A 12,396-nucleotide genomic window follows, 5' to 3' on the forward strand; every position below is an offset into this window, starting at 1 on the left:
GGCGGAAGTGGGTGGACTGTGGGAGTGATGCGGTAATAAGGCGAACAATGGCTTTTCAAGACGGCGAGGGAGAGATGGAACAGTAGCAGCTTTAAGCCGTCGCTGCACTGCATACGTAATGGAAACTAAAGTTTGGTCATCAAGTATACGCAACGTGGCCGCCTAACGAGGGCCAGATAAGTAGATAGTTTGATAAGGAATTCAAAGCGGTTGTTCTACTCAGATCGAATTGTTAGTAAGTTTACTCCAAATGCATTAATTGCATAACAAAATTAAAATGTGCTTTCCATTTTGAATTGAATCTATAGTTTAGCAGAGTTATTTATTAGAATTAACAAAACTACTTTATGTGCATCCTTTCAATTTGGCAACCTCTAAAGCCAAAGATTAAGTCAACAAAGTAATTGCTGCCAGACGGCATATCAAACGTATACAAAAAAAGGGAAAACTCAAGCATTTCCGAGCGGTTCCATGAATCGCAACAATGAATCGTAACTGCCGAGGAATTTCCCCGCTTTTCGCCATTCTGCAGCGCGTAGTAATGCAATTACACATTACGCATACGCGAAGTGGGCAAGCACTTGAGACAACATTAAGTAAGCACAACAATTGCGATTGCCGGCAATTGGTGGAAAACATCGAGCGCTTAAAGCGGATGGCGAGGGAGGGGGAGGAAAAGTGGAAAGCGCCATGCGGGGGCGTAACAAACAGCAGCGGGAAAGAGCGCCATTAAGTATGCAGTTATTATGCGCTTTTTGTTGCACTTCTTGCAGCAGCCGCCTCGTTATGCAACGCTTTGATTTGCGTTGCCTTTTCGCAGGATCCGCATGCTTTTCCCTCCGGTTTTTCCTCCGCTTTCCAACCCCCCCACCTTTTGTCCATCCCCTCGATGTCTCTGTCTCCGGTTCGGCACTCAAGGACTGCATAAATGCATCATAAGCTCGGAGCTGTTGCAATTTGCGAGGACATTTCTCTGTCTGCGCTAATGTGCAACTCTATCGCTGCGAACTTTGAACTCTGGGACTGCAATTTGTGCTGCTTATTTTGCGCTTTGCTGGCATTTTTCTGTCTTTGCGTTTTGCACTCTTGCGCTGCGCATAAAATATGCGAATTGAATTTGTATTTAAAGTTTCCGCTCTCGGTCTTCTCAGTCTTCGGAAACTGGTAACTGGTAACTGGCAACTGGTAACTGGCAACTGGAAGGCAGCAAGTTGCCTAACAAGCCAAAACATTTTGTATGTACAAATTTGCGCTTAACTTTCGGCCGTGCACTCTTCGTCCTTGCAGCTTACAGCTCCGCTCATCACCGGTCTGCAGTCTTCAGTCTTCTTCTATTTTATTTATTACTGCAAATTTTAAACTGGAATTGAAATTTTAGGAACATTATTTCCACCCGCTCTGCGAAGCGTTTCCTTTCTAGTTTTATGCTTTCATTGCGTTTTTATTATTTGTGTCTGCATCACGAAAGGAAGTTGGCTGTGCTTTACGATTGTGTGGATATCTCTTAGTGTGTGTAACTTTGTGTGTGTGTGTGTGTATGGCGGAATACGAATCGGTATCTGTATGAGTGGATAGACATACTCGTAGATGGCTGCCAAAGTGCACTTAAGTCGCTCATGTATTTTAAATGAGTCTGAAAAGCGTTGCAGGAAACTCAACATATACATGTTACAGCGCTCGCACACTCGTGTTCATGCTGCAAAGGAAGTCTCAGGACATGACCACTCCCACTTGCGCCTGCCTCCTTCCTCCTTTGGCCCCTCTGCCATTGACCAATGCCTTTTTCGGCCATTGATTGGCTCATCAGCAATTATAGAAACAAAATGGGAGGGAAAAAAAGCGAGCGAACCGAAGCGAATGAAAAAGGGCAACAAATTGGCTGGCAATTTGACGTATATATATGTTATATATATGTATGTATATATATATGTATGAGCTCTGTGTGGGCCATATAACTCACCTTCAATGCAATAAACCTCCAGCGAGTCGGACGTTTGATTGACCACCGTACAATTGGTGGGCGCTTCCGGTTTTCCAGCGGCTATCAAATGGAACACACAGGGCTCCTTCTGCTGACCCACATTGTTGTCGGCCCAGCACATGATGGTGCCAAAGTCCATTTCCTGCAAAAAGCGGAGGAGACAGTGTTTCGTCAATACTCAAGGGTGAACATGGGTACAGGTTACATGGGTAAAAATAGATTGAACACGAGGACAATCGTTCGATCCATTCAGGGCCCCAAACGCATACATATTTTTATTTTTAGAAATTACCACGATAATGTTGTGCCATGAATTATTCTACATTCTAGTGATGCGAAATCAAAAATTCATTTTAATGCCTTGGAAATATGTATATAGCTCTTAAAATTCTTTTTGTGCAACTACTTAAATCCAACACTTGGACACTCAGTTGAATGGAATTGAAGGCAGCCGCGCTCGACATCAATGTGAACTTAATTCATTAAATCAATATGGATACGGGGCCAGTGCGTTGTCAGAGTTGCCCCTGATTGATTGCAGCTGTCAATAAGTTTTTCATTAATATAATTTCATGTCATGTCAATGCTGGAAGGCCGTAGTGAAAGCCGGAAGGAAAAATGCCCGGCAGTAAAAACAAATGAAGCATTTTGTGGTCCTGCCCCACGGCTATCCCCATATATGGGAGTATAATATATACATACATTCGTACATTTACATCCATATCCGTGCGAATTGTGGGCGAGGAAGGAAGTCATGTTAACATGGCTCTAATGCCTGTCTATCCCATTGTATCCCAGTGCTAAGTGGCCGCCTGCGGTCTTGGCCATTGTTTGTGCCGCTTGTTTTGTTTGTTTGTTTGCATTTTGTCAAATGTTGTGCTAATGAAATCCTTCGTCTCCGGTCAAGTGCACACCCACGCACACACACACACCCATCAAACTAGTGGACCATTCGCACAACACGTCCCCAGCAATCGATTCGCTTTCGTGGCCCGTAACTACGTAACTACGTAACTGCGTATCTACGTATCATTGTGTCCTGGCGGGGCGTGTTTACCTTTGTCCTTTTCCGTTGACTGCGAACAGCAGAATCAACGCACTTAATCAACTTCAGGCTGGCAGCACTCATTAAAAATTGAAATCACTTCGGGTGCACGGCGAAAAGTCAACGCAAATTGCAGCCTATTTGTCAGTCCGCACGCGTTTTAACCTCGCTTCTGCTATCTTTTTGACTCGCAACGTGGGCGTGGCTGTCATTTTAATTAGGGCAAGAAAAGAAAAACATGGGTCACAAAAAACAAAACGAAAAAAAAAACGAAACCAACACACACCAAAAGAAAAGTTTGCCAACAGCCTGGGGGAAAAGTCGAGATTTATGGAAATTGAGAGAATGGTGATGGAAACTCCAATCGTTTAGAAAAAGAGTTTGAGAGTTGGCAGCTCTGATTGATTACGGGGCCTATTTCATTCTTTCTAATAAAAATCGATGGGTTTGCCATTAGGATTTTATTGAGTTCCCGAACCACGAACATCCAATTAACTGAAATTGAGATACTAAGACTAATCAGCAAAAGTAAAGCTTTTTAACTTTGATTGACACACTTTAAAATACATAGTTCCTAAACAAATATTATATATTGCTTTTAAAATAAATTATGTAAATACTAATTTCTTTTAACCAATTAAAAGCATTAAAACTACTTTCTTTTCCAGCAACTATCTTTAAATTAAAACGTACTTCAAGTACTTCACTTGCTTTGTGTACAACCAGCTTATTCTGCCGTCAGACGAAAATAAATTGCGAATATTCTGCAGCCTTTGACTCGGAATTTAAGCAACAGTGCTTATGCAAATTTATGACAAATTTATGAAAATTAAAATAGGTGTTCAGCTATGCGTGTGTTAGCCTAGTGTGTAATTGCGTTTGCAGTTTTTGTTGTGCTGTGTTAGTGTTTGTACTATACTATACTATATGTGGCCAAAGTGTTGGCACAAAGGCGCCATGTTGGCAGCTGCCAACACTGCGCATCAACACCACCGGGCCAAAAGGGAAAGTGGCTAAAAGCAGGAGCTACGTCTGCGGCAATATAATAATGGAGCTGCCAGGGCCAAAAGCACAAACCAGAAACCAGTAACCAGAAACCAACTCACTATCACACACACACACAAAACACACACACAGAGACAATTGCCAGGCATTTTAAGTAATAATCAATGTGGGAGATGCACAGCACGCTCTGCTTTTTCTATTTGCAACTGTCATCGCCCGGGCCGACAATCCTTGATAATTTCCAGTCCCTGGGGCCCCTGAATTTATGCCCCTCTATTTATTATGATTATTTCATTTTGTTTATATTGTTCTAATGTTGCGCCAGCAACAGTGTAAATATTGTTGCAGCAGCAGCAGCAGCAGCAGTAGAAGCAGCAGGAGCAGCAGTTGCAGCCGTACAAACGAAAACAAAATCCATAGAATGCAAGTATATGCCAACGTATACTTGATATTTTTCCCTGTGTGTGTGTGCGCCTGTGTCTATCTGTGTGTGTGTGTGTGTGTTTAAGGGCTCTAAAGAGGACAAAATGCCACTTCAAGGCACTGCATTCTGTGCATTTCGTTTCAAGTCAAGTCTACTGTTATTATTTATGCATTTTAATTAAAAATTTAAACATTTAAGTGACATTTTAATGAGTTTCTTGCACTGGGCTTCACACAGAAAGCGCTGGAGCTATGCCTCAAAAAGCCGGAGAGACCGACATTTATTTTTGTGAAATATTTGAGAAATTTATATGTCAGCAGCGGAAATTGCTTGACATGAAAGCCTGGCAAAAATTGCTCTGCTCACACATAGAAAATAGCAATGGAATCGAGGGGAAAAAATGTGTGGAAATGGAGAAGGAGAAATGCCCATGCACAAAACAAAATTAATGAGCTGTTGGCTGCCTTTGAGCAAATCGCACGGGCTGAAGGAAAAAAAAGGAAAAAGAAGAAAAAATTGGGAAGGAAAAGCGAAAAGAAAAATCCCAACCAAAATGTGATGACGGCAACGACGACGTTTGAGCTGCGGTTGGCGGAAACCGGAAACAGCATATATGACAACGGAACGGAAGGGATTTTTCATATTCAATTGAGCTAAATGATTTATGTCTGTGTGTCTGTGTGTGTGTGATTGTGTGTGTCCAATCAGTGCGATGGACTAGTGTTTGTGAGCGGAACTCATTTGAATGCCGTTTGACTGCCTCGCAATTGGTTCGTTTGATCGCTGAAATGTAAGCCGAGGCTGTCGCCGCCAGTTTGATTAGTTCCATACCGAAAAAAAGGATCGAAAAAGGAAGAAAAAAACAGAAAAAGGAAGAGCAAGGAAGAGGGCAGAAGGAACCGCAACATTTTAAACTGGGTCAACTAGAAAAACCAGACGGAGCGAAGGACCCAAAACCCTAAACCAAACCAAGCCAAACCAAACCGAACCAACTGGGTGCCATGCAACTTGAACAACTGTGTTGAGTGCCTCTTCTCAGCACATCCCCCCTGGAAAACCCCCCTTCCTGTGCTGGGCCACGCCATTTACAGCATCCAGTTGCAGCTCCTCCACTGTCATCGCATAATGGCAGCCATGTTGGCTTACAAGCGACCACAAGCCCAGTCCGAAAAACTTAACACGTTTGTGGTCAGACAGCCAAGCGGAAATGTAGGTGGCGACCGGCTGATGGGCGAAATCTGGCCATAAAAAATCTCTGGCCGGAGTTGGCTAGGTCTTCAAGATGGCAATCAAAAAAACTTCAATGTTGCTGGGGATTTTATAATACAACTTTCCCTAACTATGCACGATGAAAGGTGTCGTCCTTGATTTCTTAAATCTTTCTTTAAACAGATGATGCCTTCTTTTTCGATCATAAAATTAAATAGTATATTAGTAATTAATTGCGGATTTTAGTTAAAATCGCTGCTATGACTATCACTTCTGTAATCTTTCCTTTGCACCACTTAATTTGAAGTCTCCCCACATTTGAACTTCAACAAGCGGCAATGATTGCCAGTATCATCTGCTGAGCTGCAAGTTTCTATGGGCCACTCCACATGCAACTGGGTTTAGCTGACCGTAAAAATGTACACATCTGCTGTCGGAGAGGCTGACATGGGGAATATCAAATGCAAGAACCCAAAATCCCAACGATTCGGACATTGATGGGAGTGTAGCTCATTGATGGCCAATTTGCTCGGCCAATTGCTGGGGAGGAGCTCCAAAAACTGCAATCGCAATTGCTGCTGGCCATTGGGGCCATTAATGCGGAAATGCTGCCAAAAAGCGACAGAGACCAGAGACCAGAGCCAAAAGTGTTCGGGACGAGTGGGATGGAGTGGTGGAAGGTGCTGAGCTTTATCCTCTTCATTTTGGCCAATGATGATAACTATTAAAGTCAATGGCATTTACTTCCAATAATTTTTCCTGCTCTTTTGTGCTAGCGTTTTATTTTAGCTCCCTCTTGTTTTTTTGTTTTGTTTTTTTTGTTTGTGCTTCCCAATAACCTTTGACATTCAATGGTGTTGTTGTGAATGATAATGATGATGATGGTGGTGGTGGTGGTGGCAGTGCTGCTATTGGATTTTTAATTAGAAAGCAGTGCTAATAGAATTTTTAATTAAAATCGCTCGACTGCCAGCAATGGCTGGCTGTTGTCTCTATCAGGAAAGGCTCTGCTCCACTTTACTTTCCCTGTTGCTGGCTGGCAACATGACACGCACACAGAGGCCCAAATAAATGGCAACAACCATGTGACCCGCCTATTAATTAAAATTTTTGCTATTCAATAACAGACAGCCCCCGTGGAGTTCAATGATAGGCACCCTGCACTGGAAAAAAAACCTCTTGCACGCTTGTTTAGATCGTTGATAAATCCATTTGCCTAATGAAGTAAAAACATGTAATAAAGATGTACACCGTTTGTTTCTTCTTTTTAAATGCCTTTTTTGATTGTTTTGTAAATTTCTGGCTGGCATTTTTTCGCCCAGTATGGCCGGCAACCAAAATGTCAAATGTGTCAATAACAATTTCACATTAAAAGCGAGCGCAGCGAAATATGAAATGAAAAATTTATCAAAGAGCCGCATGCTTTTACCAGAAATGAATCGAATGTCTGACGTGTTTAGCATTTAACATTCAACATGACGAATGCGTCACGCATCATCTGCAAACCTCAATCCCGCCGACATTTGTCGGTTCCCAGGCGATTTTCCTGAACCTCGCCACTTTTTGGACACTTTTACTTTTTTTTTTTTACTGTTTTTGAACTTACCTTGACGGGGGTGTAGGTGAGGGTCGAACCCTGGGCGGAATGGGGCCGGAAACCGCTCTGCGGCATGTCGAAGGTCTCCGCCGTGTTGTTGAAGGACCACTTGAAGTTCTCCGGCGGCGGAAAGGCATCCACTTCGCACACTATTTCGGCGGCCTCGTTGCGCGCCACTCCATAGATTTTCTTTTGATCGGGCCGGCAAATTGGTTTATCTGCAAGTTATCGGAAAGTCGGGGAAAAGCAGTCGGTGAGTGCGGAGATCGAATCAAAGTTGGCTATGTATAGTGCAGTCTGCTGTTTGCATCTGCAGCTGGAATCAATAATCGCATCAAACTCTGGGCGCGGTGGCTTCTTTGTTTTAGCCTGGCTCTGAAATGCCAAGTAGAAAAGTTTACCCTTTTGTGTTCCTTCCTATCAGCCTCCATTTTTGGCCATTCGAGCAGCCCAATAAGCTCAACAAGGGCGGTTGAACACTGAACAGTGAACAGATGCCGAAAAATAACCGAACCGAAACGGGTGAACCAACAAAGAAACTGAAGAGTTGGCTCACTTTTAAAGCACTTAAATACCTTTGCTTTTTCTTTACTAAAATGTATTTTTTTAATCAATCCTAAATAAAACATTTAAAAAGGGATACTGCAGTGGGTAAGGCCCTCGTGAATTCCTCCGTTCAAAATTCATATAATTTTATAAAACTACGAGAAGACGTCTCGAATGAAAGGAAAACTTTGCGCTGCGAAAACTTTCAGCGACATCAAGGAGAAATGCAAGCAAGCCAGGGAATATTCAATTTTCTAATCCTTGGCCGGCGAAAATCTTTCAACTGTCTTGCCACAGTCACGAAACTTTTGCAAGTTGCAAGTGGCGAATTTATTGTGCCATTTGACAACTGTCAATATTGCATGCCAAACTGGACCAGTAAACAACTTCTCAGCGCAGCTCGGGGAGTACACTGGCAGAAAGCGGGGGGCTATGATGACGAAGGAAACGCTACCAGTTGGACACTGAGTTTTGTGGCCGGCGGAAGCTCGCTGCTTGAAACAAAAGCACGAAAAGCTGGAAAAAGGCAGAAGTGGAAGTGATAAAGGGGAAATGGCACCGGAAAAACCAAAGGCATAAGGCCACAACAGCAGAGGGACTGCTCAAAGGCAGTGCGTCGGCTGACGAAAATGAATAGAAGCATCTTTGGCCTGCTAAATTGCTCGAAAAAGGCAAACTAATTAACCAAAGTTTGACTCAAGACCGGGCCAAGTTCAGGAATCCGGCACAAATTGAGCAGAAGATTTGCGGTCCTGTCCTTCGAGGGCAGAAGCCTCGCAACAAACTTAAGCTGCAGACCCAAGCCGTTTTAGGAATATACTCGGTTATTTTGGAAGTTGGCAGCACTTTCTATAATTATGGCTATCAATCAAGTGAAATCTATGTAAGATATGAAATATATACGAAAATAAATAGCAATTTAAAACAAATCAACAAATAGGTTGGTGAAATGATAATATTGTTTAAATAGTTTACTAAAAATCTTTTCATCTTTCTATAATTATGGCTATCAATCAAGTAAAATCTATGTAAGATATGAAATATATGCAAAAATAAATGGCAATTTAGAGCAAATCAACTTAAAGCAAATAAGGAGCTGAAATGATAATATTGTTTAAATAGTTTACTAAAAATCTTTTCTTGGTTAATCCTTTGTTTGTAAGATAAATACCAGGCAATCAAAGCTGTGTTTCTTATGGTGCCGCGCCACAAAAGTTCGAAGCCTGTGAATACACTTCCCCCCTTTTTGCAGATCCACTTTTGCGCCACGTCCATGGCTCGGCGACACACAAAGGAGCATTCAAGCAGCGCACAATAATGGGGCGTATACGCAATAAAACTGCAAGAGGCCCGCACGAGCGCACAATGCGGGGAGTTGGGCTCGCCGTTCATCGGTATCCCAGTATCCCAATGCCCCGCTGTTTGCCATCCGTCCTCGTCTCTGGCCATACTCGAACACTCAATAATGCTCGTTTTTGTGTGTCAAAGGTCCACTCGAGAAACCAAACGGCAGCAGCTGGAGGTGGAGATGGACCAGCCGGAGCAGGAGCAGGAGCTGGAGCGGCGAAGAAGGATTTAAGTGGGTGGTTTTTGGACCACAATTCGATTTGGTATTTAAGCCACCGCCGAAGCGTTCGTTAACGGCCCGAACGAAGCAGGAGGAGAGAGAGCGTTTTTATGGGTCAGCTAAAACACAATGCGGTGCGCACAATGGCCACAAATCAACATATCCCGCCCCATATCCTTGCCCCACTCATCGCGATACTCACACATCACTTTCAGCTCGACCACATTGGAGTCCCCGTCGCCCTCCACATTCGAAGCGGTGCAGGTGTAGTTTCCAGCCTGGTGACGAGTGACACCCTGCAGCGCCAGATCTCCGCTGCTGACAATCACGCCCGCTCGCTGGTTGTGCTGGATGATTTGGTGCTGCAATTGGCAGGATAAAGGCATTATTACAGGGATTGTCAGTTAAAGTAGACAAGTATCATTAGACTACTATAAATGGATTTTATTCAACTCTTAGCTTAATTTTACCTATGGAATCTGACATCAGTAGCTCTGTAGATTTAACCATTCCTTTGCTTTAAGTTTAAGTCGGAGTTGCCAACTTTTGGGCACTTAAATCCCAGGGAGACAAGGTCACCCATCCTTTGCCCTTTTTGCCCCCCGGAAAAACACTCATAAATTTGCGCATCAGTGAGCTGGCAGCTTCATTAGGAAGCTGCGCCTTTGCCGACTACGTGCCTGGCATCGAAGCTGAAAAATCGGCCGATATTTACTTTAAGTTTTCCCTTAAACACACCTACCACCTCCCACATATTCGTAAGTAGGCCTTCACACTCAAATGCTTACAGAGGCTTGACCTTCTGGCCGCACTTTCTCCCACTTTCTCGCACTTTCGCTCTCATTTTGAAATAATGCTCGAAGCCCGATGTTCGCCTTTTGGTTTGGTTTGTAGCCTTTTCCCCAGCAGGCCGGCACTCGACAACATTTTGACGCATTTCCCCAGAGCCTTGTGCCATTTAGCAGCAAAACAAATTCGCACTTTGCCCGAGCTCAGCAAACAAACGAGCGGCGGGCGGGGGGCGGGGGGGAATATGGGCGGGAACAATGAAAGCATTGAAATAAATAGAAATAGAAATAGAAATAAAAATGTGTATAAATATGGTCGACAAAAGTCAAAAAGCCAGAGTGCGGCGAACAAAGCCTCAACGACCTTAGCACACATCCATGCTGAGGTGCCTGTATCGGGATGTGTGAGCAAATAAATAGAAACAATGCAGCCAGCCAGGCCCGGCACTTGGATAATAGTGTGGCCCAGTACACTGCAAAAAACAGTTTCCAAAAGACAAAAGTTTTATTGCAAAAACATACTGATGCTTTGAGAATGAGCCAAATTCAACTGAATTAAAAACTTGCTCAAATACCCTATGAATACTATGAAAGTTTGATAGAGTGCAAGCATTTTAGTCAAGCAAGTTGTAAAATAGCTCTAATTATATGGTTTAATTTGCAAATAATAGCTTCGGCTACTTTGAAGTGTACATAATAGGGCAGTAACTGGAGCTGAGATGGAGGGCTAGAGCTGATAGTCGAATGCATTGCGAAGGGGTCGTGTATCCTGGGAATTCCATGCCGCGTCTTTTGTTCGGCGACCCCTGCCATTGTGCAGATGTAAACAATTATTTAGATGGGTAGACATACGGTGAATGCCGGGTCAGGACAATATTTGCCCACTAGTCACATTTCGGCTATTGAATTCCATTTGCTTTGTGTGCGAATGATTGATACTATTGGCAAAGTGTCGGCGCTATCCGATGCCAGATTGCAGATACACTTCCAGATACAGATACAGATGTATCCATTACATATGCAATGCTCGGTCGCTATTAGCATATCCCTCGACTTGTTTAAAGATCCTTAAAGTGCAGAAGAGCCCCCAAGGCATTGTGTGCCCGGCCCCTCTCTCTCTCTCTTTTTTTTTATAAAAAGGACCTTTCCCACTATCCGCACAGCCTCAATTCCCGTAGGGTCTACTTAAATAGCCCAAGTGGGTGGGGGAACGAACTGTGGCTCGGCTCAGCGACCTTGTTGTCATAAAACAAATAAAAATGTCGCCATGCATATACGAAAAGTAAATAAAGTTCAAGGTTGTCGCAGCCAAAAAAGCAAAATGAGAAAAAGCACAAAAAAAAGAACAGAATGAGGCAAACCAAAAAGTGTAAACAAAGGCAAATAGAATGATAAAAAGAAGAAGGTGGGCCCGCGCGTTGGGGATTATTTCAAATAGTTCGAGGCACATCCGCTGCAGAATTTCCGCCCGCTAACCAACGCCCGTTCGAGGTCACCACCCCCCAGGACCACCCATCCCACCCACTTACCACTTCCCCCCGAAAACCAGCCACGCTGACTTGATGATGTCTGCACAACCCTTTAGTGCCCCTCAATGCTAATGGCGCATTTTATGCGTTGCCATTTCTGTTTGTCTGTCTCTCGGCCGTGTTTTCGACTTGTTTGCCAGCCACTCCTCGAGCGCCAGGAGCCTTGGGCCTTGGGCCACAATCCAATCCAGGCCGCCCTCTTGTGCTCTTGTGCTCTTGTGTCTGTCATTGATGTTAGTTCCGACTATAAATACCCAATTAGTTTCCGTAATTTATCTGATGGCTCGGACTGATTGAGTTGATTTGCTTTCCGCCTTCCCCAAGCGCATTTCACGCGGCTGCTCTTCTTTAAAGTTTGGATCTCCTGAAACCGTACTTTCAATGAACATCTTATACTTTAATATACTTAGTCTTAAACTTACATCAATTTGATGCTTTTAGATAATATCTTTTGTTGGAGAAAGCCAAATAGCTATATAGATATCAATTTTAAGTGGCTGTTGACATGCACGCTTATTGATTTCTGTACGTCCAGTTAACAACCATAAACAAGATCCGCAATTAAAGATATCACCGCTCAATTGCAACATCTATTCAATTTGCAATATGTATGTTTGTTCGTTAACCGGAAACATGCAGTTCAGAATTCAAGATAATGAATAAAAACTTTCGTTTACATCAATATACATTTTCGACTGCCTTTAT

At 43.3% G+C, this 12,396-nt stretch overlaps 1 protein-coding gene across 2 annotated transcripts in view; it reads right to left on the minus strand.

The window, feature by feature from the left end:
- The window catches only part of LOC122619976 (hemicentin-1), a 57,799-nt gene that overhangs the window by 7,008 nt on the left and 38,395 nt on the right, over positions 1–12,396 (minus strand). For both annotated transcript variants that reach the window (XM_043797218.1, XM_043797219.1), the window contains 3 exons: positions 9,577–9,736; positions 7,271–7,479; positions 1,961–2,123 (listed from right to left, as the gene is read on the minus strand). In XM_043797218.1, the coding sequence (XP_043653153.1) occupies positions 1,961–2,123; positions 7,271–7,479; positions 9,577–9,736 (532 nt within the window). The remainder of the gene's footprint in view (positions 1–1,960; positions 2,124–7,270; positions 7,480–9,576; positions 9,737–12,396) is intronic.

This window comes from Drosophila teissieri, chromosome 3R, assembly GCF_016746235.2.
Source record: "Drosophila teissieri strain GT53w chromosome 3R, Prin_Dtei_1.1, whole genome shotgun sequence".
In the NCBI taxonomy this organism is placed as follows: Eukaryota; Metazoa; Arthropoda; class Insecta; order Diptera; family Drosophilidae; genus Drosophila; species Drosophila teissieri.